This window comes from Magallana gigas, chromosome 3, assembly GCF_963853765.1.
Source record: "Magallana gigas chromosome 3, xbMagGiga1.1, whole genome shotgun sequence".
NCBI lineage: Eukaryota > Metazoa > Mollusca > Bivalvia > Ostreida > Ostreidae > Magallana > Magallana gigas.
The window spans coordinates 4,790,955-4,817,336 of record NC_088855.1 but is presented as its reverse complement, the minus strand read 5'-3'; the positions used below and the strand labels follow the sequence as shown (position 1 = coordinate 4,817,336).

Here is a 26,382-nt window from a genome sequence, read left to right as displayed (position 1 = left end):
TAATTTAAAGTTACGAGAAGTAAAGTTCCTTATAGCATTTAAAGTTTGTTTTGTGTTATTGTTAGGTTAATCCCGTTTCCAAAAAGAAACAATAACAGAATGTATTCCCCAACAAATTTCACAAATGCATACAAAATGGTTAAAGAATATGAAAATTTCAGTGAAAAGGGCATCAATGATATTTAAAGTGCCAAATGCTACTCTCAGAGATAGAGTTTTGCATAAAGTTGACCCAGACACTACAGATGAAAATAAAACAAAAATTATTCCTCAAATTAAATAAGTGAACAGTGTAGAGATTTGCCAAGACATTTTTACATGACATGCAGCTTACACGAAGAGAGTAATAGAGAAAAATTGTGTATTTTCCGGCAATAATGGGTACTCGCACGTTATATTTGTTGTTACGTTCTAATTGTTGGTTTTTATTGGGTTTTTTTACTTTCGGGTTTTTTTTTCTTCAAAAATGAGGACTCGGAATAATCGATTAATTATTATAAGACCCCGCCCCCGGAAAAGTCTATTTCATTTCCCGTATATGGCAAAAGAGGAGTAACTTCGGTTTGTTTACATTTTCTCGGGGTCGGAGTTCAATCAGCATGTGACCACAAGGAGGGAAGTATCAGTCTAGACGGACTCCCAAAACGGAGTCAACGGAAGTGAATTTCTGCAAGTATTTTGGACTCCGTTTTGGGAGTCTACGCATGCGCACTTGTACAAAAAATGGCAATTTTTCGATGAAAACATGGGGTCCACGAGAAATCATCTTGCAAAGTGCTGCATGTGTTGGCAGACTTCTAACATGTTTTAAAAGACCCAGGATATAATTTACTATCGATCGTATTTGCACGAAATAGGTGTTTATTTGCACTTAAGAAAGTTATTTATCTCCGAAGTTGGATGTTTGGACGATGCTTAAAAAGTGATATTTTTGTGTTTTTCATGGAATATTATCGTTACTAAAAGGTAAATTGCATTAAATTGTACTTTCTTCGTATTGTGTTACAATTTAAAGTCACCAAAAACACAAATTGATAAGTGCATAAACGAAAAGGGCCCCGACTACTAACAAAAACTAGCTGCTCTAGCGATGATTAAAAACGTCTTATTTGTTTTGAAAAAATAGAATTGGTAGTTTAAAAACCTAGAAAATTCAACAAATTGTCATTCTAGATACAATAACTCTTTAAATTAAACAGATAAATATCATTAAAACAATTATAATCGCTCGCGGCGTTTCCGATGTTAGTTAACCATATTAAATGCATAATTATTGAAGATAATTAAGTAATTAAGCCTGAAAATGATGTAAATGAGACTATATTTCAACAAACAATGATAAATAATCATATCCAAGCATTTAATTTATTTCTGAAAAGTTATAGTTATGCGCGATCGAAGATATGGGTGGATTTTTCATTTTAAAAATTAATCTTACGTAATACAAGTAAACAGTTATGAACATTTGACATAAATATGACAAATAAACGTTCAGAAATGTTTTTGAAAGTTTAAAATTAATTTTTGTCGTGTTTTGGCCAATTTTAGAGATTTATTTAGAACTAAGGGGCATAACTCATACAATGTTTACATTAGAAACGCCATTTTACCGCAATGCATGATGGAGCCAAAGACTCCGTTTTGGGAGTTAACTCCGTTTTGGGAGTCCCGTCTAGACTGAGTATAGACAGTAAAATCATTGTCAACAATGTAATGGAAAATCGAGTTTACCAAGCATGAAGCGTTTTTCACCTTTAAGCATCGTCTTACTGGCGCTCTCCAGTTTAATTGTCGTCTTGCTGACAGTTCTGAAGAAAGGTGTACCCGTCGTTGCATCTGTGGACTCCGATCCCGAGCGTCTCAATGTTGACAGTTCTGTGTTACGGGCCCTCCTATGGTACAGCGATACTGGTGCCGATGGATGGACCAATGGCTCTGGATACAGCCTGTTTGGAAATGATTCTGATTCAGACGCAGATGTATGCTATTTTGATGAAATATTATTTTATCTATTTGAAGACAGGTTTACTTAGTGTAAAAATTTATATATAGGGCTCCTGTCACATAAAACAATTATCAACACTGATTAATGATGGGGTTTTTATCACTCAGAAAAGAAGTAGCTTGGCCTAATTTAAACCTTATTATTATAATAATAGCACAAAGTGTCAGAAAAGAATTTTTTTTTTTAAATGGGTCACAGCTTATCCTGACAAAGTAAAATGACATTTTTAAACTTTTGTTTTACAGTGCAGTGATGTTCACAAAGTGAACAAATCAATGCGCTGTGATTTCACAAAGACGACGGATGATTGTTCTGTTGACGAGGGGTTTGTTGACTACACAGTTTTTGCTTACTGCCAGTTCACTCCTTCCCTTCTGCCACTGGCTCTTGTGATTTTGGTATGGTTTATATCAATTGTCATATATAACCATGTATATAAATTATGTAAATATGCTCTTATAACCTTAGAATATAATTTACTTTACGTGCCCACCAACAGGTGTATTTCAAAATTATTGATTCTGCTGGCTCCTGTTGGCCAATCGAAAGCTGCATGTATATGTTACACCCTGTTAATGACAAATCTACATGTATAATCTACATATGAGACACAAAATATATTGTGTTACAGGTTCTTTTCAAAGTCTGCAGTTGTTTTTAGTTGTTAGAGCTGCACCTGTTTGTAGGTTAACTACTCTGATAAGCTTGAGAGCATAAAAAAAAATAATAAGTGAATGATTCAGTGTGAATTACTTTGAATTAATGCATCCCTGAATGGGTTTTTTGCAGTTTATTTGGTGGCTGTTCTTGTTTATTGGCCTGGCCATCACAGCAGATGATTAGTAAGTACATACCATTGCGCTTAATTCTACGAGAAACATCTTTCTCTCTCTCTCTCTCTCTCTCTCTCTCTCTCTCTCTGTAACCAAGCAGGGTAATTGCATGTTTGTAAGATATTGTTTTCCATGTTTTTTTTAGTTTTTGCCCTGCATTGACAGTCATATCAAAGACCCTGCATCTCAGCCATAACATTGCTGTATCCTTTGTTAAGGAGCAGAAACTGAACATTCTGTTGTTATTTAGGTTAAAGATGATTCTTGTACATCTCTCTTCTCCATTCTTTGCAAATTTAAATGATAAACAAAACTTTGAAATGAAATTAATTTCAATTAACTAGGATCAGCATTTATTTACTTGTTTTAGATTAATTTGAATGTATAAAAATTGTAATTTATTTAAATATTTTACACTTTGTATTTTGAATTGGCCATTCAATCAAAGAAATATAAAGCACATTTCATAGTGATAGTCTTTACACAAAGGTCATAACTTGAGGTACTCTATAAATTACAAAACCCAATGTATCACTTCCAAAAAATTATGTGGGATATTTTTTAAGACTGAAAAACCAAAAAAATAAGACAGTAGTAAAAATACTACTTGTACAATGATAACACGTGCAAGTATTGCTCCTTGTCGGGTGTTCCTTGACCTGTGTACAGGGGGTGACTTTCCTTGCCTTCGGTAATGGAGCACCAGACATTTTCTCTGCTATTGCAGCCATTGGCAATGCTAAGAATGGAGAGGCAGGCCTGGCTTTTGGAGCGTTATTTGGTTTGTATTGCCTGTTTGATAGTTGAACAATACTAATTAGAGAGCATCCAGCTGAATGAATGTAGTGAATAAAGAATGTAGAAATAACAGATATAATAAAACTAAACAAATATAACTCTAGTGATCTAGATAACACATTCCACTCTTAAAGTCTTTGAAGTTACAATTACAATAGACTGAGGAAAAAAGGAGATAAATATTATATATTATCGGCATTAAATGAAAATGTAGATCTGAACTATACATACATGTAAAAAAATTTCATGTATATCAGACATTTTTCAGCCAGTAACTACATGTAGTATTTCTAATGTCATGTAGATTTATAGTGTGTAGATGAATTTATTTCATACCATCGATTTGATATTCGGTGTAATTACATTTGAGTTCCTGACCCTCTGTTTCAGGGGCCGGTGTGTTTGTTACCGCTGTAGTGGCAGGCACTATTGCTATCATTCACCCATTTAATGCCATGCAGAGACCGTTTCTCCGAGACATTGTTTTCTATTTGGCAGCTGTTTTCTGGACATTCAGTGTAATGTGGGACAAAAAGATCACTAAAATAGAAGCTATAGGTAAACTGAACCTGAGATATATATCTATATACCGGTAATACATAATAGTGACAAATAGTCACTCTCAGAAAAGTTGAGCACAATATGATAAATTCAAACAATTAGAGTAATATCTTCCTTTAAAAAATTGTAAATTGCGGCAAAGTTGAATTGTAATATTATTAACATTAGTTTATTAAATGAATTAAACAATATTATGAATATAAATAAAGAAGCTGTAATTTAAGTATGTGAGTGTTTGAGAGTCAAGACTTCTATGTCCAACCACACACTGTACATGTACATGTATGTAGTGGGTTTAAGCTGACAACTGTACAAAGCTTGTGATCCAAGTATTTTGCTCAAGCTTCAAAATACAGAGGAGCAATGCAAATTTTGTTTCTGTTTACAAGGACCTTTCCTTTGACCTTGACATTACTTCCTGTTCATTTGGCTTCCCTTAGTCTCAAATTGCTAAAAATGCAAACTTCAGGTCAGATAAAATTTGTGTAGAAAACATTCAGGTTCTATGGACAAGATAAGGAGTGAGGGAATACATTTGAAACATGTCCAAATGTATGATTTGTGTGTGTATCTGGCATGTGTTGTAGGCTTTATCCTGCTGTACATTGTCTATGTGTTGGTTGTGGTGCTGGGGAGATACATCTATCAGAGATTCAAGACACCTGATGTCATTGGAGAAATCACAGTCAGTGAGTGATTCTGTCTGTTACTGTCTGTTAATAACATTGTCAACATACAAATTCATGTCATTAAAACAGAGGAAGTGTTTTCTGTTGTAATTTTAAAATCTTGTTGGATATGTCTTAATTTCTTGATTGCAGAAAATGAAGATAAAGATGAAACAGCTAGTGATGTAGAGGAAACAGGAGACAGCGGTAAAACTTTTTAGCTCTATTCCAAAATATCCAAATATGTTTCTATACAGGAACTTAACTGTTTAAGACTTAAAGTTTGATTGAATAACCAAAATTCTTATTTGATTTGTGGAATCTTACGAATCATTTTGATTGTTTGACCACATGTAGTTGCCATTGATGTTTCACACTCAGTGCAAACATGTATTTATCAAAATCATAAAAACATGAATGCACCTTTACCAGCAGGTTCTGAGAGTAAGCCCCTGTTGTCCAGTTTACGCTCAGAAACAAGAGGCAATGTAAACATCTCCACAGAGAGTATGGAGAGTAGTCCCGAGGATCCGAGTCCATTCCAGCAATTCCTATATGCCATTAATCCAATAGATACCGAAAACTGGCCAGAAATGAACCTAATCAAAAAAATTTATGAAGTGTTCAAGGTATATATTGACCATAAATTTCTAAATGAAATATCATTTTAAGAATTGTATTCTTAAATGAGTGTGTGTTAATTAATTTATCATGCTGCTTATTTGGTTGTATTTTACAGTGTCCGATGGTTTTCCTGCTAGTAATTACAACACCTGTAGTAGATTATGATGAAGAACTTCACAAGTGGAACCGCTACCTTAATTCTCTACAGCTGACCACAGGACTATTGTTTGCCTCTCTTGCCACAAAAGGTCTGCTCTCTTCTTTGTTGCTAGGAAATTTCGTTGGATGTTTTCAGTTTTTAGTCACTTTAGTGGGATTCTGGTTAAATGGTAGCCATGTCATTGTCAATGTAACTTGCAGTTTTGATTTTTAAAGATTCAGTTTTTAAACTTTATTTGTTTAGACCCCTAATTTAATCAGATAATACAATTTTTACATTCCTTTAAATATAAATAAAACCTAGAATGTTTACTATATATTTGCACCTGACTGGGCAAAAAACATTCAGTACATGTTTGTTTACATTTTAAATATAATTTCCTCTATTAATTGTACATACTCTTCCACTGTGTTTTACTGCTTAAATAATTCACTCATCATGTGCTGCCTTTCAGCTCTATGTTGTTAAAACTCCAAATGTTTATTTTTCAGAGAGGCCATTCAAAGTGTGGTCATAAAAGAATATGTTTCGTGCCCGTAAGGCTTCATATGGTTATGAATTGTTTCTGATTACAGTGAACTTTCTTAAATTTTATGTCTGACTTTTCTTACAATTTATGTCCAATTATAGTGGGGTTTCATTACATGTTGTTTCTTATTACATCGGACCTTTGATTTATTCTATATCTGATTTTGATTGATTATCATTTCATTTGTCTTATTACAGTTGGTTTTTATAACATTCTGTTTCTGATTACAGTTTATTTTCATTGAATTTTGTAACTGATTACAGTGGAGTTTCAATACATGTTGTGTCTGGTTACCTGGACATTTTTTACATTCTATTACTGATTACAGTGGGGTTTTCTTACAGTTTGATTCTAATTACAATGGGGTTTTATAACTATTTGTGTCTGAATGCAATGAAATTTTACCACATTTTGTGTCTGATTACAGTAGTGTAACGGGATGAGCGGAGGCTACTCCAAACAACAACAAGACATCTTAAATTTAACAAAATTTAATAACAAAAAAAATAAGAGAAAGAAAGAAAAGATAGAAATATAAACACTAAACCACACAAACACTCACACACCTTTCACTCAACAAGAAAAAATATGATGTTTATACAAATGACCAAAAATAAATTAGAAGAGTGTCCGAATCTCCGGGGCTGTAGTCCTGGACCAACTACGGACAACCACAACTAGAGTAGTTTCGTCACCACAATCATCATCATCACCATCGCCATCATAATCATCGACACTATCGTCAACACCATCGCCTACAACACCATAATCATAATAGACATCATCGTCATCACCATAATCATCTACTTCATAATCATCACCGACGTCACCATGAACGACATCATCTACATCATCTTCATCGACATGACCATCATCATCGTCGTCGTCATCATCACCATAACATCATCGTCGTCATCAACATGAACATCGCATCGTCATCGACTTCACCATGAACGACATCATCTACACCATCATCATCGACATGACCATCATCATCATCGTAGTCATCGACATCACCATAACATCATCGTCGTCATCAACATCAACAATATGACACACGGTCAGCTATCCGTGTCCGCGTCAAATGCTGAACTTGTGAAACTAAAACATGCCACACAGGCTTCTAACACGATACCCCCTTCACACACTAAGCACGTCTTTATCGCTGGACAGCTCGGCCGGGTATATCTTAGCGCCTATTGTTAGCGTCGGCCAAGCACGTTGCAAAGAATTATGGGAAAAATAAAATCGGGTGTGTTCGATATGAACAGTGATTGTCACACACCTCCCCCCTTAAAAAATTGTCCTGCAATTTCAAATAAACAATCACTGAATTTTGAAAATTCTCACGTATTTACAATAAAACCTATATACATACCTGTACTGTCTACTATACATCTCACTGACGACTCAGGTAATCCGCACCCACATTGTCGCTTCCTTTGATTGCAATGATCCTAAAGCGGTATGGCTGAAGCTGCAAAGCCCAACGCATCAGTCTGGAGTTCTCTGTCTTTGCTTTGTTAAGGTAGGTCAGGGGTTGGTGATCAGTTTCAAGTAGAAACTCGCGTCCATAAAGGTACTGGTGGAACTTCTGTATTCCCCACACTACCGCCAAACACTCCTTCTCGATAACAGCGTATGCCTTTTCTCTTGGTTGAAGTTTCCTACTGGCGTACGCTACGGGTAGTTTCTCGTCATCCTCCATCTGTAACAGCACAGCACCTATCCCATCATCTGCAGCGTCCGTGCGTAAAATGAAGGTTTCATTAAATTCTGGCAACTTCAATATTGGCCTTTCTGATAACATGTGTTTCAATGTATCAAAAGCTCGTTGCTGACTTTCAGTCCAAATAACTTTATTTGGTTGGCCCTTCTTCGTAAGATCAGAAAGTGGAATGGCTATCGCAGAGAAATTCGGAATAAACTTTCTGTAGAATCCTGCTAAGCCTAGGAAGGCACGAACCTGTTTCTTGGTTTGTGGTATTGGCGCATTTCTGACTGCATCAATCTTGTCCTGTTCTGGTTCTAGACACTTGTTGCCCACCATATGTCCCAAACAGTCAATCTTGTCAAATCCGATGAAACATTTTGTCGGTCTGGCCGCAAGTCCCGCATCTCTGAGTCGTTCGAACACAGTCTTCAGTATGTGTAGATGTTCTTCAAAGGTATCTGTAAAAACAATGACATCATCGATAAAGTTTTCTACGCCGTTCATACCTTGAAGTAGTTTTCTCATCATACGACTAAATGTTGCCGGCGCGTTTACAAGACCAAACGGCATTGTCCTGAATTGGTACAATCCGGATGGTGTGGAAAAGGCTGTAAGCGGCTTACTCTCGTCAGCCATCGGTACTTGCCAGTATCCTTTGCTTAAGTCTATCTTTGACACAAACTTCTTTCCGGTCATTTTGGAAAATATGCTTTCTGGACTGGGCATTGGTTCTGCATCAAATACCGTAGCACAGTTCAGTCGTCTATAATCAATGCAAAATCGATTCGTTCCATCTTTCTTCCGAGCTATGACAACTGGAGCTGAATAAGGGGAAGATGATGGCTCAATCACATTCAACTGTAGCATTTTCTGAACTTCTTCTGTAATTGTTTTCTCTGTACTGAACGGAATTGGATATGGTTTCACACGCACAGGTTCAGACGATGTCACAACAATCTTATGCTCCACTAAGTTCGTCATTCCAGGTATATCCGTAAATACATCTGAGAACGAATCACACAGTGATTTAGCAGTTTCCAACTGATCTGGTGTTAGTCTGTCTGCAAACTTTATGTCCTTTGCTGTTTCGGTTTGAGTAACAGGTGGCATAAGAATAGAGTCCTGTTGTTCATCATCATCTAGGTCACTAAAGTCTATGAGTGAAATTGCACATGTTGACAAAACACCACAGTTCAATGTATCTCGTTCAACATACTTCTTAAGAAGATTTGCGTGGAAAGTTTTCAGCTTGCCTCCCATATCGATCTTGTAATCCATCTGTCCTAACGGTACTGCAGGTACTTTTCCTTTCGGAATAGTCCGCTGACACACGTCACATGATCTGCAAAACCGTCTAATGTCTGACTGAATTCCTGGCCAGTAAAATTCGGACACTACTCTGTCGGTTGTTTTCTTTGATCCCAGATGACCACCCATCAGCGTTTCATGTGCTATCTTCATGACGATAGTTCTGTATTTCCGAGGAACGATTAACTGTCGGAAAAGTTTTCCACTGGACACTTTGGGACTGCAAAATTCTCTGAACAACATTTGCTTCCGTTCACACATTTTTGAAAATCCGCCGTCACTGAAATGTTTAAGCTGTCCACTCTCAGCTAAGCTCCATAACTTTTTCAGTGTCTCGTCGTTTCGTTGTTCTTGTAAGATATCCTCCGGCGATACATCCCGTATTGCTTCCGGTACTTTCAATGGTTTGTATGGAGACTGTTTCTTTTTCAGTTGCGCACGCGTTTCAACAGCTGCTATGTTTTCAACGGAATGAATCCAGGCTGGATTTGGTTCATGTGGTTTCCTTACTCCACGAATATTACCAAGAATAAGATCGTACGAAGGCGAATCAAAGCACCAAGCATCAACACTTCCGGTAAAGTAAGGAGTATCGACATCAATTCTAGCCACATCTGAATCAATAATACGACCGTCTGCTAACTTGCATCGTTGAGATGTCCCTGTTAGTTGATCATCGTTTACCAGTTCTCTACGAATAACGGCACCACTACAACCTGTGTCTCTTAGCACAGTCACTAGTTTATTGCCAACACATCCTTTCACAACTGGCATTTCCGTTTCACAGAAAGCAACCGAATCACCAACACACGGTAAGTTTCCATGTTTCTCGACGACACTCGCGGCTCCTTGGCGACCTCTACCGCGTCCTGGATATCCATGGTTCCCATTATTGTACGACCCACGTTGAAAATCACTAGGGTAAGTATGTTTCGGTGTTGTTTCTTGTTTCTCGCTCGAATTAAACGGCCTGTTATTCGGACTTTTGCGGAAGTTGCAGTTAAAGGCTTTATGTCCTTGTCGTCCGCACTCATAACACTTCACTGCATTTCCAGATTGGTTTTGTTGCACGGAATCTTTGTACGGCGGTTGTCTATCGGACTGCTGTCGTCTGTCAAAGAGCGGTTTTTGCGTAAGTGAAGAAGATGTCACTGTTCTGGCCTCAGCAAACTGGTCCGCGTATCGCGCCATGTCTTGGATCGAAGTAGGAATCCTCTCCTTTAGGAATAAGGCAAGTTCTTTCGAGCAACACAATAAAAACTGTTCACGTAAGAACAAGTCCTTCAGATCATCGAATGTCTTGTTAGTCTTAGACAGCTGAATCCACCGCTCAAGGTAACTGTCCAGTCTGGTAGAAAATTGCATAAAAGTTTCACTTCCGTCTGGTTTTGAAAATCGGAACTTCTTGCGGAAACCGTCCTCCGTCATGTCAAATCGTTTCAACAGGGAGTTCTTCAACTCGTTGAAATCAAGTGCTGTTTCGGGTGAGAGTCTTGCGAACACATCCAGTGCCTTTCCTTTGAGTAATGCGCTAAGATGAGTCCCCCACGTGTCTTTATTCCATTTCTGCGTTGTTGCGTATATCTCAAATCTTTGAATGTACGCGTCAATGTTGTCTTTCGAATCCTCAAACGGAGGAAGTTTTGGTCCTTTTATCACTTGAGAAGTTTCTTTCTCCTCTTTAGTCACAACACTCGGATTCATGTGAGATCTCTCGAGTTGCAGTTTGTGATCAAGTTCCAGTTCTTCTAGTTTTTGCTGATGTCTCTTTTCTTCTATCAATCGGGCGTGCTCTCGCTCATCATGTTCTCTTGCGGCGCGCTCTTTCTCCATCTGTAGTTTGAAGTCGCGGTCTTTCTCCTCCATCTGTAGTTTGAAGTCGCGGTCTCTCTCCTCCTGTCTCTCGACTCTATGTTTCTCACGTTCGTCCCGCATTCTGGCCTGTTCGTCCTTCACGAATTGTTGAAGGTCTTCATCCTTCATCCCCATCTTGGTCCCCACTTCAAGTAGCTCCAGCATCTCCTTGACAGTAGACATGGTGCATTGACTGACAGACCAACTTACCTCAAAATTATCTCATAAAGGGACTAACTTCTCAACTTTTAACAAAACAATCTGCCTAACGTAATGTACTCACCAAGGGAAAAGGAAACAACGACCTACACTTGCTCTTACATGTACTACAAAAAAGATCAAAAAATGAAAAATAAAATAAACCTTGGCAATTGTTCACTTATAAAGATATCTTGTAGTATCTGGAGGAGTCAACTCATCCCACCGCTGCCACCAATTGTAACGGGATGAGCGGAGGCTACTCCAAACAACAACAAGACATCTTAAATTTAACAAAATTTAATAACAAAAAAAATAAGAGAAAGAAAGAAAAGATAGAAATATAAACACTAAACCACACAAACACTCACACACCTTTCACTCAACAAGAAAAAATATGATGTTTATACAAATGACCAAAAATAAATTAGAAGAGTGTCCGAATCTCCGGGGCTGTAGTCCTGGACCAACTACGGACAACCACAACTAGAGTAGTTTCGTCACCACAATCATCATCATCACCATCGCCATCATAATCATCGACACTATCGTCAACACCATCGCCTACAACACCATAATCATAATAGACATCATCGTCATCACCATAATCATCTACTTCATAATCATCACCGACGTCACCATGAACGACATCATCTACATCATCTTCATCGACATGACCATCATCATCGTCGTCGTCATCATCACCATAACATCATCGTCGTCATCAACATGAACATCGCATCGTCATCGACTTCACCATGAACGACATCATCTACACCATCATCATCGACATGACCATCATCATCATCGTAGTCATCGACATCACCATAACATCATCGTCGTCATCAACATCAACAATATGACACACGGTCAGCTATCCGTGTCCGCGTCAAATGCTGAACTTGTGAAACTAAAACATGCCACACAGGCTTCTAACACAATACCCCCTTCACACACTAAGCACGTCTTTATCGCTGGACAGCTCGGCCGGGTATATCTTAGCGCCTATTGTTAGCGTCGGCCAAGCACGTTGCAAAGAATTATGGGAAAAATAAAATCGGGTGTGTTCGATATGAACAGTGATTGTCACAAGTAGTTTTATTACATTTTGTTATGATTATGGTGCTTTTTAATTATATTTTGTGATGATTACAGTGGAACATCATTACATACTTTTTCATATTTATTGGACCATTATTACATATTGTCTCTGATTACAGTGGACCATCATTATATTTTGTTATAATTACAGTGCACCATCATCACCGTTTGGTGTGATTACAGATGACCATTATTTCATACTGTTTCTGATTACAGTGGACCATCATTATAATTTGTTATAATTACAGTGCGCCATCATCACCATTTGGTGTGTTTACAGATGACCATCATTTCATATTGTTTCAAATTACAGTGCACCATTTTTGCATTTAAATGCTTCTGATTATGAGGGACTTTAATTATATTTTGCATTGATTACAGTGGGCCTGAACACCATTGGTGGCAGCTTCCCTGTGTGGGCACTGGTTCTCATTATTGGAGTAGCTCTCAGTCTCCTTGTCTTCTTCACCTCTAAAAACGACCAGCAACCCAAGTATCACCCGGTGATTATCATGTTTACATACATTATGATATACATTTATAGGATTTTTTTTTTTACATATTTAATTATTTAGTTATTCTTTGGGAATTATTTATTTTGTCTTGCATTTTGGAAAAAAAATGCATAAATTATTAAAATTCTCAAAGTTTTAAATTATTTTAGTATTTTGCTTTTCCTTGTTTCAGCTATTTGCCTATGTAGGCTTTGTGGTGGCAGTCGTCTGGATCTACTCTGTGGCCAATGAGGTGGTCAACATTCTACAGGTATCAAACTTTTACCAGCTCTATCCCACAGTTTCCATTAATGCCTTAAATTTGACTTTCTGTATGGGATCATCAAGCGGCTGAATTAAATGCGTTATTTGTCTGAGTAATGGCCCTTGGAGGTAGCGACATGCTGAGTTTGATTGAATTGGCAATGAAATGAGAAATCTGATGGATGGTAAATATTTGTTTATATGAATGATAGAAGGTCTTGCTGTTCTTGTTTGAACTCTCTAATTGATGATGAGTGTTTTAGCATGAAACAATATTGATGTTGCTTTGCTTTTACTTTTTACTAAAATACAAATTTTATGCAAATAGTTTAATGTCTTTACTTGAGTTGATGCTGCATGAAATTAAGACACCTACCACTATCAGTGAATGTAGAGCAGGAAAACAAACAAATATTAGATGTCTCTTTGATCTTAGATATATATACTGTATGACTTAGCTGTTCATGCAAATAGCTATTTCAAACATCCTGAATAATTGTGTTTGATTCTGCATTTTATCCTTCCTCTCTTTATCATTTTTCTTATGTGTTATTATGTGATCTTTGAAAAATGCCATTGTATTATTTCAGTTTTATTTGTCTGCTTCCCTTTTATCCAGCATGACCCTAAAGACAGTAATTTTTTAAATACATGTACATTGTATTAATATGTTATTTAAGAGAGATTTTTTTCTGTGCATACAAAAACTAAAAAGTTTGATAATAAAAGTTTTTATATGTAATAAAAATAAAAGATTATTTCAAAATAAAGGTTTTAATTTGTTTGCAGACTTTTGGAGTTGTGTTCAGTATCAGTAATGCTGTTTTGGGCCTGACTCTGCTGGCATGGGGAAACAGTATAGGAGGTTTGTGTACTAGTTAATCGATGACATTTATTGGACACCTGTAAAAATATTTTTATCTCACCGGAGTCAAAAGCTGAAGTGAGCTTTTCTGATCAAAACTTGCTGTTGTCTGTATTTGTCATTAATGAAGCTGTTAGCATTGTCATTGAATGTAAGAAAATGTTAGAAGGAATATAAAAAACAATCTGAAGGACTGTTACTCAGGTGAGCAATGTAGCCTATGTGCCTCTTTGTTTTGGTTGCAGATTTGATAGCTGATACAGTGATGGCCAGACAAGGTTACCCCAGGATCGGCATATCTGCATGTTTCGGAGGACCTCTGTTTAGTATCCTTTTATGAAAACTAAAAATAAAAATGATTGGGGCTGTTACCATAATATTATTCAGGAAATAATGATTGTCTGGAAAATTCAATATATGTTAAAATTTTTATGTAATTTCCAAAGATGTGATACTGTGAAAAAAATATTTCTTGTACGTATTAAAGATTAGATCTTGATTTACTTTATTTAAACCTTTTAGTAGAACTTAATGACATATTTGTTAGATATATTAGTTGATCAGTTCTTTCAGGGCCTATATGGGTGATTAAACCTTTACACAAGTTTGTAAATTTAAACAAGTGGAAAGTAATTTGACTCCTGGGAATTTTTGTATCGCCCCCAATACATTTTTTGGTTCAGACCCACATCTGACTAAGTGATCAGCATCGGAATATTGGTGTGAACTAATGTTTTGAATTATTGTTTGAATTACTTAGAGATTCCACACAGCTAAATAAAAGATAGCTTAGATTAAGATCTCTTAACATATACAACACATTATCTCTATCTACAGCATAACATTTAAATACCCTGTCAAAAGATAAATGCCATTGTATTATTGTGTACTCGACAGCATTATCACATTTCTCTATTGTCCATATAACTGTTTGTTATCTTTTCATTTTGCTGACTGTATTTGCTTTAGAATGTTTCAAACATGAAGTAGATAATTATACACTATATTAATTTTCTAACAAACAAAAATGGTATAATTTTCTCATCGATTTTATACAGTAGAATACAGAGTGTTACAGGCATCCTACTACCATAATGTTTGGTTCCTTAGCAGACAAGATTTATTGTTAGGTATAGGTATTCCATTCACAATAGCAACAATAAAGAAAGGTGATTATGAGGTGAGGTTATGTTTGTATTAATGCACCAACATGTAAATATAAGGTCTGGCTAATCTGATCCAGTCTTCAAGAAAAACAACATTGTGTATCATAAAGTCCTCTGTTTCAGTCTTCTTACATACATGTATGTTCATATACAGAATATTTATCAGTGTGTTGATAAAGATGTTTGTATCGGTCCCATATCAACAATCGCTCTGTTAATTTCATCGTGTCGATTTTATGATATATATGTATATTGTAGGAATTCATATTTACCGTACCTGTATATAATTATGTAAAGTATCAGTCAAGACCCATTTATCAAAATTTAAGTTAAGTATTGGGGTATCTTTTATACTTTGAATCGGTACTTCACTGACCAACAGCGTACTCAATATTGTTATGCTTAAAGGGGTGGGGTGGTCGAGTCTCCATGATAGATACATGTAGTTGCAAAGTCACATTGCGCCTCTCAGTACATTGGTGTACGTTGGTTTTCTATTTCTGCAGCTTTCAATTACACTAGAGGAGTACGTGTTGGCAGGGTTTTTGGCGCTTAGTTTGCTGACGTCATTGATTGTTGTGCCCTTGTCGAAATTCCGGATGTCACGTCCTTACGGTATCGGACTTATTGTGTTGTACGTCATCTTTCTTGTTGTGGCGCTGCTCACGGAATCTAACGTCATCACAGCGGACATTAACTGATTTATACAGGGAGATGTTTAAACATTTGACAGGTTTATATCATCTTGTTAACTTGAGAAATCCATATTTTCTTTAGAATGAAATACTCAGTCAAGGCAGTTTTGATCTCAAGCTACTATTGTTTAGAAAAAAGCCTACCATCATAAAACAACCTTAGGATTTATTTGCACTTAAACTAGTTTGTAAAATTGATAGAGCGAGTTTGATATTAGTTTTATCTTGATTTTATGGAAAGGAATATGTTGTATATATTTGTTGATTTAATTTACAAATTGCTAGTTAGACTAGTATTCAATATGGCATCTACATGTACCGGTATATGTTTGATACTCGGATTAAGAGTTTCCTTTAAATCGTGTTTTACAGCTGCAATGCAGCCTATTAATAATTTATTTGATTTCGTTAATGTTATGCTTAATTGTACAAATTAGACATGAACATTGTTATTTAGATACGTTTGTCGTAGTGAATTTTATGAGTTCCTGTCAGTATTTCAATGTGTTTCCTAAGTTTGAAACGCGAGAAAGCCGGTGTATGTTTACCAGATTTTGCCAACCACTAATGGTATACCCTTGTCATATAGTGGAGAGATCTCACTGGTTATAAGATTCACTTCATCGAAGAACTAATCTTTTAGCAGTAAAAATTAGAAGTGTTGTTGAATATTAATTTCATTTTTATTTTTTATGATTTATTGTAATGTAGTACATGTAGTTAAAAACCAAAAACATGAGACTTTCAAGAACGTGAAACTTGACGTTGTATGTACGTGGCGGTGAAGATCGCACCATTGGGTCCATTCATTGCTACATTATATAGCTGGCCATAAAATACTCAATGTAGGATATCATGAATAGCCAATATTTATGTTCATCGGTTTTAAAATCAATTACGTTCAGAATCATCTAGAAATGATTTATAGAGTCAAGATGTCTTTTTTCTACTTTCGTATAAGTTTGATAAAGTGCTAAAATATAATATGATTTTAATGATGCAGCATTTATAATGCTTTAAATTTTGAAGTAAATCAAAACATGATTTGTTGTATACATGTACATTGTAAGCTTTGTAGCTTTATGAATTAATTAACGGGGCAAAATTACCCAACATCGGGTTTTTAGTTTTGATTAGTATATTTAAAGTGCCTTTCATTCATTTTTCATATATTGTCAATTCTCGGTTAATTTTCTAACCTGTCTAATTTTGGACAAAGTTTGGTCAATTTTTTTTTATCAAGATAAGGGACCAAAAGAGACTTGAATCCTCGTGAGAATGCCAAACGTATTTATCATTGTCGCCATGCTCTTTGTTATATTTACGTACTTGTATATATACGAAGTGGTTTTTGTTGAGCATTATGCATTATATGTCATACATTGTACTGTATATATATTAAAGATCCATCTGTGATAAGAAAATACAATTAAATTGTTAGGTTGTTTTCAGTAGTATATGTTGTAATTTATTAAAGTCTGGATGTGTTCGAGTGCACATTGAAGTGTCATCGATTTAATGCTCTGAGCTTGAGTGGACTCACCTTGACAACCGTGTACTTTTATTTACCTGTTTATATAAGTATTCTGTAGGTAATGGAATTCATCGGGTGTATAAGGAGCTTTTAGATAATTGAATGGCATATCCTCATTAAGACTTATTGATTGTTTACGTTCAATTCTATTGTTAAATGAACTTAATTTGTACAAATAATTCTATATTTAGAACATATACTTTCAATGAAGAACGAAAAGGGTAAATTAATTAGTCAGTCATTAATCACGCGCGTGCCTAACTACCGCGTTAATCCGATACTAATCCTATTATGGATTAAGTTTTGTACTATGAACGACAGCAGGAATTATATCCAAGCTTTAAGTAAACTGCTGTCATAAGTTTTGTTGGAAGTTTTTGTCGAATGACCCAATAAATTCCGACGTAGTGCGAGAGTATAGAGTTATATACCTGCATTATTATAATCAATAGCGCCCATTCTTCTCGTGCATGTGGACAAACGCTAATTCGCTGAAACTGAATTTACTGTGCTAGCGGAACCTCTTTGTGGCGATTGGCGAACAGCGGTATATAGGCGTAAACAAAGCGAATGTAGACAAATTAAAATTTAAACCCCATCGACATATATTATAATAGTTAAAAGAAACAAGTTAAAGCGTGAAGACAGCTTTCCGAACCTGATACCACGACGATAAAGACAAGCGCGACCTCTGTGCATTGCTACCTGTAAGAGGGGTCAAAACACAAACAATCGTATTTAGGAGTCGTTTCCCCCGCTGTATTATCTGCCTCTACTCGTGGAAACCTAGAACCTCACGGGAAATTCAAGTCCGATTTTGATCGAAGGGATCAAATTGTGAATTTTACTTCAGCAAGGAGAATGTAGGAATTATTACTAGTGTTGTTATATAGAAAATTTCAGAATTTTTTTTATTGAAACTTTGAAAGTTGTGAGATATAATGGAACTGGATTGATAGGAGCAAGGACATGATGACAGACAACGGGGACCAGTCATTTATCCGAGTCAAGTATGGAGGTAAGTGTCTAGATATAAACATAATTAAGAGTGACCGGTCATTTATTTGAGTCTGAACGTGAGTCTAATTAAACTGCTAATATAAGATGGGGAATGGGTAGGAAAGTTAATACAAACTCTGCTCTTTTTGTCTTTGGGGTCCGTCTCGGCAACAATGACAATGACAATGAACTTTATTCTCATAACTGAATTTACAGTGAAGAGAAAAAACATATGTACAGTATGTACAAACTACAATATATATAATAAATGAAAATCAATGGCAACAGATACTCTTTCTTTCATAATTAACCCATTAGAAAAAGGAAAGGGGAAAAATAATACTCTCTTGTCCCGATTTGTTTCGAATCAAGTTCTAGAGATAAATCAACATAAAGATGTAATTATGGAACATACTGGTGATATATGTGTATTAGAATGGTTCATTACGGATACACAGCTCTGACGTTGGCAAGGAATTTAAATGTCGGTGTTGGAAATGCACCTGTAATTTTTTCTTTTCTTCTTTCTCCGAACAGAATCTTAAGTTACAATTTATCTTGGAATGATAGAAGCAATAAACGTCTACTTTGTTGGTTCTTTTGCTGGCTGTTGTTATTTTGTTCACGATAATTGTTTTGCTGCTGAAGAACCAATATTATATTGTCATAAAATTGAAATAAAATTTTGTCATTAATAATAATTTTTGTAATTACCAAGCGCCGTTCTTTTACAACAGCGTACAGATCAATGGGGAGAGAGAGAGAGAGAGAGAGAGAGAGAGAGAGAGAGAGAGAGAGAGAGAGAGAGAGATGTCCTACTTTACTATTCTGATTTCAATCTAATCCATTAAAATTGAAATCGATTTAATATTTTCAACAGAGTAAGACCAGGTTCGATCAATATTTAGTTTCTCTCAAGAAGCTCTTAAGGGGTTTACCACCCAAATATTTAAACTATAGGACGGATAATTGCCTTCTTTGGCGTTAGAGAGATGTTTACCTTGGTCGTTGCGAAAGAAGACAGGCACTGAGGCGTGTTTCGTAAAGAGAAGAAATGACTTCGATTGTTTTACAGCTTCTCTGTCTCTATTTGCACTAATATGAAAATATAATTAATATTGTCATTGAATTAGCTTTACCTGAAACTATATGTATCAGCAGTATTAGCCATAAATAACTGTTTCAATATCGGAGTGGTCTGACATAACAGTCGTGATAAATTGTTCCATTTGTCATTAATGTTCTTATGTCTGCCCGTGCTCTATCTTGCAGATAACCAGGAGGCCATCTTTAACCCCTGGTGCTCCAGCTACACCTTGATGGAGTGGATCAGAAAGAAGTGTAACTGTGATAGTGACAGTAAGTGTCCTACCAAAACCTTGGCCCAGGAAAAACGGCAGCGGCTCTTGTTACTATGGCAACATTCTATGGTGACCATCACTGAAAAATCTTAATTGGCTAGCATTGCAGTGACAGCTTATTGTCATGATATGATTTGTAAAATCCGTTGATATTATCTCAGTGACAAGTCTTAATTACCACGACGTCGCATGGTATTTCCATATTTGCCAACATACACCTCGCAACATATTAACTTACTGCATCATACTAATGAACTCAATGTAGCACAACGTATTTTAAGTAATGTGTTGAAGTGCAGTAGATCTTCTCATGTACGCGCTTGTTTACCTACAGAGTAAGAAGCCTCAGTGTTGGAGTCTGTGTTCTTGAGAACAATTTTTTATTAGTTTTTTTAAAGTAGTTTTTTTTTCAGTTGGTTTTGTTACAAGTGAACAATCAAAAGTGAAATAAAAAACCGAAAAAGAATTTCAACAACTAGAAACATGTAATGGTCACATCTCAGTTTACTAGATAGCGGTGCCAGCCGTTTAATTTGTAATGATCAGTCGCTGCTTCTTGAGAAAGGGAGGTGTAAACAACCCATGCACTTCTATTAAATGCTGGTAATAAACCATATAAGTAACTCAGAACTACAGTACACTGTAATTCTTTATCGCAGACTTTAGGCTGAATATCTATAACAAGGGAAATTAAGAGTTGGGGTCTATTGAACTGGGTACGACAATAACTGCAATTCTATTACAAGGGTTTAATTGAATTCGCCATTTCAGGTCTGAAAGTTTTATCGAATGTAGTCAAGGAAGCGCCTCTGCATTAAGTGCTTTACATGACTGATAATGCAATGGGGATAATCGGATTGGATCATCAAGGCTATGACATAACCCTGGTTACTTTGTTCTTCTGCGTTATGGCCGTCTGGAATCCTAGACTTCAAAGCTAATTTAAAGCTGAATTACTACTGCTTAAGTCAAAATTCACATGTGTTAAGAATGCTCTAAAAGTATATGCCTTTTGATGAAAACAGGTGTATATGGAAATGTACTTGTAAAAGCACCTTACGTTTATGATTCGCACCTGACAATGACCTCTTTCATGTTTCTGTCCGTAATGCCGTTCAATTCCGGTCTCATCTTGCACTTTATACACTAGCTACATGCGACACTTTATACACTAGCTACATGCGACACTTTATACACTAGCTACATGCGACACTTTATACACTAGCTACATGCGACACTTTATACACTAGCTACATGCGACACTTCAGATTTTAAGCTTAAAACTTAATTAATTAAAACTTAATTTGAAGTTTATCTGATTTGATATGTTCTGTATTTCCAGTTTTGATTGACCTAGTGGATATGGACGGTCAAGTGAAGAATTTGTCAGGTCGTTCCAAGGAATACGCAAGTGAAGTGGTCAACGGCAGGGAAACCTATGTACTAATCCGCGTGGAAAGTGAGTGATTGGTCAGAGTTGATAATCTTTTAGGGAAAAATATGATCTCTTATAGTGTCTTTTGGACCTGTATAACTATCAATCAAACACACGTCAAATAAAGAATAACTAAAATGTATATATACAAATTACATTTCAACATTTTTGGCACTTGCGTTTCCGATCGTTATATTTCTCTCACTGTGAAACATAAAATCAGTGAAAGCCATTGTACATGTATATTGAAAATTTTGTATTGGAATACATATCAATATTTTGATTAGGGTTTTTGTTGCTTGTCAATATGATCGACAGAAAGTTTACCGGTAGAGCGATACCAATACTGCGGTAATATATTGCACAAACAAATAAATCTGGAGTTATTTTTACTCATTGTGTTGGACGGGTTTCAATGGATAGTCCTAAATAATACACATTTTCACAGTGAAAGCTGGATTCAATTCAATTATTTTCAGTGCAAGATGTCTGTAACCTTGAATTGATAATCTATTTAATATCCGATCTCTTAAAGGGCATCTAAATTTAGTCAGAAACTAAATGCTCTCTGCAGTTTTCCCTTTAATCGAATTAAGTAGTTCACTAACTGCCGTAAAAGACATAGTTTAACATTACATGACCCTGAACGGAGAATTAAAATAGCATGTTTAAAGCTTGCCCTAGCATAAAAGTTCCTTAGCTATTCATTGCATCCAAAAATACCATCATCCTGTACGAAGAGCATGGAATGGTTAATAAAGGAAACCAATGAATTAAATCGGAAGAGTACCAACGCGAAGTCGCCATTGATTCCGTTTCTATCCGGATTAAATTATTTCACCTACCCGTTAATTACATTGCAATAGAGAAAATCTCCGGTATCAAATTCGTGCAGAGATCAGAATGTTATCAAACCGATGGAATTTTAGTTATCAGTTGTCCAATGATTATTCCATTAATTCGATTGTTTCCCGGGTACCCTTGGATAATTGTCCCACACCGTCTGGTGAACAATAGAATTGCACTCTACACAAACTAAGAATTTCATTCCGTCAGTGCATCTACAGAAAAAGGGAAATCTGATAGCTAAGAACATTAATCTTAAGAATCCCTTTAGCCTTGACGATGAATAATTCAACATGTAGAGATTGGCAAATGCTGATTCACAGTGAATCACAAACTTTGTTTTTCGGTCGTTAGAAACCAGAAATTGTTAAGAAATTAAAAAATAGAAACGTCTGCTCTGATTTCATGATTCGATCTTTAAAATATCATTGATGAACATATTATTTATGTTCTCACAATTGGAAGGTCTTACTGATAAAAAGTACATGATTTATTATCTAAATTATTTGTTTTTCTAATAAATCCCTGTATTTACATTTCAGAGATTGGAGATGGCAAGTACAACTATACGTCTCTGCTGAACAATCTAGGAGACGTCAACCCAGAGCTATTCGGTAAGTCAACCAAGCGGTGTAATCCTGCTTATTAAGTGTTCTTAGAACCCATTAAAAATATGGTTCTTTTATTAAAACGTCTATTTAAAAGTTACACTGTGTAGTAGATATAAAGATGAGTATTTTTAAAGTGTGGTAAAATTCTCTTTCCTTTCTACTTTTTATACCAATCAGTAAAATGAATGTCAGTTGAAAGTAAGCGAGCATTGTAATGATAAACAAACATATTTACATAACGTAGTTCATTGTGAAACATATTTTGAGACACCGTGGTAAATCAGTTCCATGTACAGAATGTCTTAGCTCTTGATATTTATACAAGAATCTCAATTAAGGAGGCCGATTTGGGGTTTTTTTGCGGAAAAACTACAATAGCATAACTCTTTATTTTTTAACCATATGTAATTTAAACCAACTCTAGTTTATTTGCGAAGGTTCATGAAAATCGACGGTCTGGTTCTTTTTAGGGACCATCTCAAAATAGAGGTACATTTACTATAGGAATATATAGGAAACTGTCATTTTCCGCACATCAAAGCAGTTAAAAAAATACTACAATAGCTTTTTTCTCTCAAATTGTTATATATGATTAGTAATATCATCTTCAACTTTATATGTAAAAAACACAAAATTCTACCGTCTGGTTTTTAGTGGGAGCCATCTCAAAATATTAAAATGCACCAAATTTTGCTATATATTTGGATCATCACGAATGATGATTGGTATAATGGATTCATTCCAAAAATGAGGAAAATGTCCTCGAGGATAGCATCATTCTGTATATAAAATTTCAACAGCGTACAATTTTTACTTTTTCTTTTATGTTATTTTTTATAACGTACTCCTACAAAGCCTCATTTTATCATGACGTCATAAAAGCGCAATGGCAATGCTCCCCTAATACCAACGTAAAAATCGTGTAAAAAATAAAAATGTCCTTTAAAAATCTAAATATTTTTATCTGTATTTTGTTTATTGTGTTCAATTTTATAAATGATATCGAAAAAAAATCATAAGAAGTATAAATCAATTGTATTATATTAGAATGCGCAAAAACATGCGCAATGCAAACTAAAGTCGGCCTCCTTAAAAACCAGAAAGATTAAAAAAAAATTAGTGCAAATATGATACGGCGATTTTTAATGCAACACTTATATTTCCATTTTATAATGCATCCTTATATGAACCATTAGAAAGACAAAAACGTTCTATTCTGTGTTAATTTTATATGACGTCACAATGATTATCGCAAGAACTTATCGTTTGACGGTTGCATTATTCTAAGCGTAAAAATAGTGTTATATTAATCTTCTGAACGATTTACTTTTCTTAAATGTAAATAATAAAAAGCAATGTTAAAAAGTTAAGTGGGATAAGAACTTGGTTGGTACGTGATCAAAACCTCTGTGAAGCACAGGATTTGATCACGTGACCAACCAAGTTCATATCCCAGTGAAGTTTATTTTAACTTGCTTTTTATTTCTTTTACGAATAAATGATGCAAAGGTTCGCAACAGATTACTTAAATTTTGGTATTCTTTTCAATGCGATTTGAAAGCAACGTAAGACTAACAAAAAGGGATTAGAATGTCATAAAGTTATTTGAAATACAAATACAAATATTTTATTGGCACAAACACAATTACAATAATTGGCAAAGGCCCAATGTATATATAGGAACATCATTGTATGTTTACAATAACTGCTTGTACAGTATATATATTTTTACTGATCTATATAGATCAGTTTAACATTTCCTTAGACTAATTGACATCTGTGTTCAAAGCAGTCATTAATGAATTTAACAGTAATTTTTAAAATAGTATGTATTTCACTATTTAAACATACATGTAAAATGTATCTTTCTTTGTCCAAGTTATTGGCAATATTTATTTTAATTATATTATAAAAATTACTAAAATAGCTCTTCCTTAGATGATACTACTTATATTACATGTACTAATACTAGAAGAATTCTATAAACACACATACATTCTATACTAGGTAAATTGAGCGTGATGTCAAGACCACAGACGAGAGTAAAAGGAAAGAAAAACAACAAACCATTAAAAACACCAAAGAGTTCTCGCAACGAGTCTGCAAAGAGGCCAAGAAGTAGTGAGAAGAAAAAGTAGTTCTGGCGACTGTGAATTCCGATAATATGATTAAAGACTTTTTATTGACCTATAGCTGTGTATCATATCATGGTACTGATCAAAATACAGGGTAGAAAGTCTAGTGGCCTAGGGTACACAACAAAACTAATGGTTACAACTGTGATTTCATTACACCGACTGTCCTTAGCAAGTGAATGCTTGGTTATAGAGGATAAAGCATTTCGTTTAATAAGCTTACAATGTTTTTTATAGGACATATTTGTTAAAACCGTATGTTATTTATACTTATTTTGCAATTCCTTTTATATACTTTTGATATACACATGTATGGTATATCGTTTTGTCGTACGTTAACTTAAAGTTGTCATGACATGAGGTTCATGTATTATACATGTATAAAGGGTTATATGCATTTGAATGTTAACTTAACTATTACTTGCCTATATAGGGCAATTAAAGGTTTTCTGTTATGAAATCAAATAAAAAGATTATGCAATTTTCAAATTGTTTTGTTTGATTGTTTATCCACTGCCTTTTTGCTTTTGTATACTAAGAAACAGAGAATTGCCTGTAAATTGCCTTTACATCCGGGTTTTCAAAGTTTTTTCTCTGGACTGTCACTCTTGTGAACTTAAATAGGATAATATTAGTTTTTGTTATACTTTCATGTTAAATACTGAAATCTGATTGGTTAAGACGCAGTTAATAATATTTTATATTACCCTCAGCGTTAGTAACGCACTAAGCAACGGGTAACATTAAAAAATGTTACATGCGCGAAAATTATGCGCGTACGGTTTGCTGTAGAATTCATGTTATTCCTATATAAAAGCAGTAAAATTTTCTTAAAAATTAAGACATTCAGTATAACAAAATAAATAGTGCCTGTTTGGGAGGATAACAGTTGAAATTGACACCCCTCGAAAACCATTGTCAACCTCCGCTTCGCGTCGGTTGACAATGGTTTTCTCGGGGTGCCAATTTCAACTGTTACCCTCCCAAACAGGCACTATTTATATACTACTGACATCTGCTTGCATTTTACAATAATGGAAATAATTTTTTTTTGCGGGACAAAAACCTTTACCTCACGTCATTAGAAATACGATTTCTGTAGGGGTTATTTCTCTTACCTTAGACATTCTACTTTTCAGTAACAGGAATTATTCTCTGCAGGTGTTTCTTCTTTAAAATACATAAAACAAACGAATCGTTTCGGTTTTGGTGCTAAAATGTACACCGACCAACCATACTAAAATTATATGGCAAACATATCTTTAAACAGAATTAATTATAAATTTTACATGAGAAAAGCTTTAGAAACAAAATTGGTAAAAGCTTTCGTCTTTTCGATCTACATATTATTTGTTTTTACTTTAACAGCAGGAATAAAACGTAAAAGAAAATATAACACACCAAAATATATTGGTATTCAATTATAATGCAAAACATACTGCTTAAAATGTAAAAATCTTTCACATATCAAAAACTTCAATTAAGTACTTTGTTAAATTTCTGCTCCGGGAAAAAAGTATGAGAAATCAGTAAAGCTCAAGTTTGAAGCTATTTTTTTTTTAACACCTGAGTCACCCAGATGACCATTGCTTTTTGTTTTCTGTCGACATTGGCCGTCGTGCGT

The 26,382-nt window shown here is 35.1% G+C and overlaps 3 protein-coding genes across 4 annotated transcripts in view; 2 read left to right on the top strand and 1 right to left on the bottom strand.

Annotated features, from left to right (window-relative positions):
* The window catches only part of LOC105339124 (dihydroorotate dehydrogenase (quinone), mitochondrial), a 270,339-nt gene that overhangs the window by 59,619 nt on the left and 184,338 nt on the right, over nucleotides 1-26,382 (bottom strand). The window lies entirely within an intron of this gene.
* Nucleotides 1,685-18,276, top strand: LOC105339127 (mitochondrial sodium/calcium exchanger protein). Of its 2 annotated transcripts, none has more exons than XM_034481007.2 (16): nucleotides 1,685-1,979; nucleotides 2,251-2,403; nucleotides 2,795-2,847; nucleotides 2,984-3,041; nucleotides 3,508-3,619; nucleotides 4,027-4,194; nucleotides 4,785-4,886; nucleotides 5,019-5,072; nucleotides 5,301-5,494; nucleotides 5,605-5,737; nucleotides 12,735-12,856; nucleotides 13,041-13,118; nucleotides 13,901-13,976; nucleotides 14,222-14,302; nucleotides 15,095-15,156; nucleotides 15,649-18,276. In XM_034481007.2, the coding sequence occupies exons 1-16, from the start codon at nucleotides 1,737-1,739 to the stop codon at nucleotides 15,841-15,843; spliced, it is 1,884 nt and encodes a 627-aa protein (XP_034336898.2). In that variant the 5' UTR covers nucleotides 1,685-1,736; the 3' UTR covers nucleotides 15,844-18,276. The 2 variants fall into 2 exon arrangements, with proteins under 2 accessions (XP_034336898.2, XP_034336897.2); XM_034481006.2 differs by having other exon boundaries at nucleotides 5,298-5,494.
* Nucleotides 17,980-25,247, top strand: LOC105337438 (uncharacterized protein CXorf65 homolog). Its single transcript, XM_011442154.4, has 5 exons — nucleotides 17,980-18,389; nucleotides 19,643-19,729; nucleotides 21,074-21,190; nucleotides 22,555-22,626; nucleotides 24,631-25,247. The coding sequence occupies exons 1-5, from the start codon at nucleotides 18,341-18,343 to the stop codon at nucleotides 24,759-24,761; spliced, it is 456 nt and encodes a 151-aa protein (XP_011440456.1). The 5' UTR covers nucleotides 17,980-18,340; the 3' UTR covers nucleotides 24,762-25,247.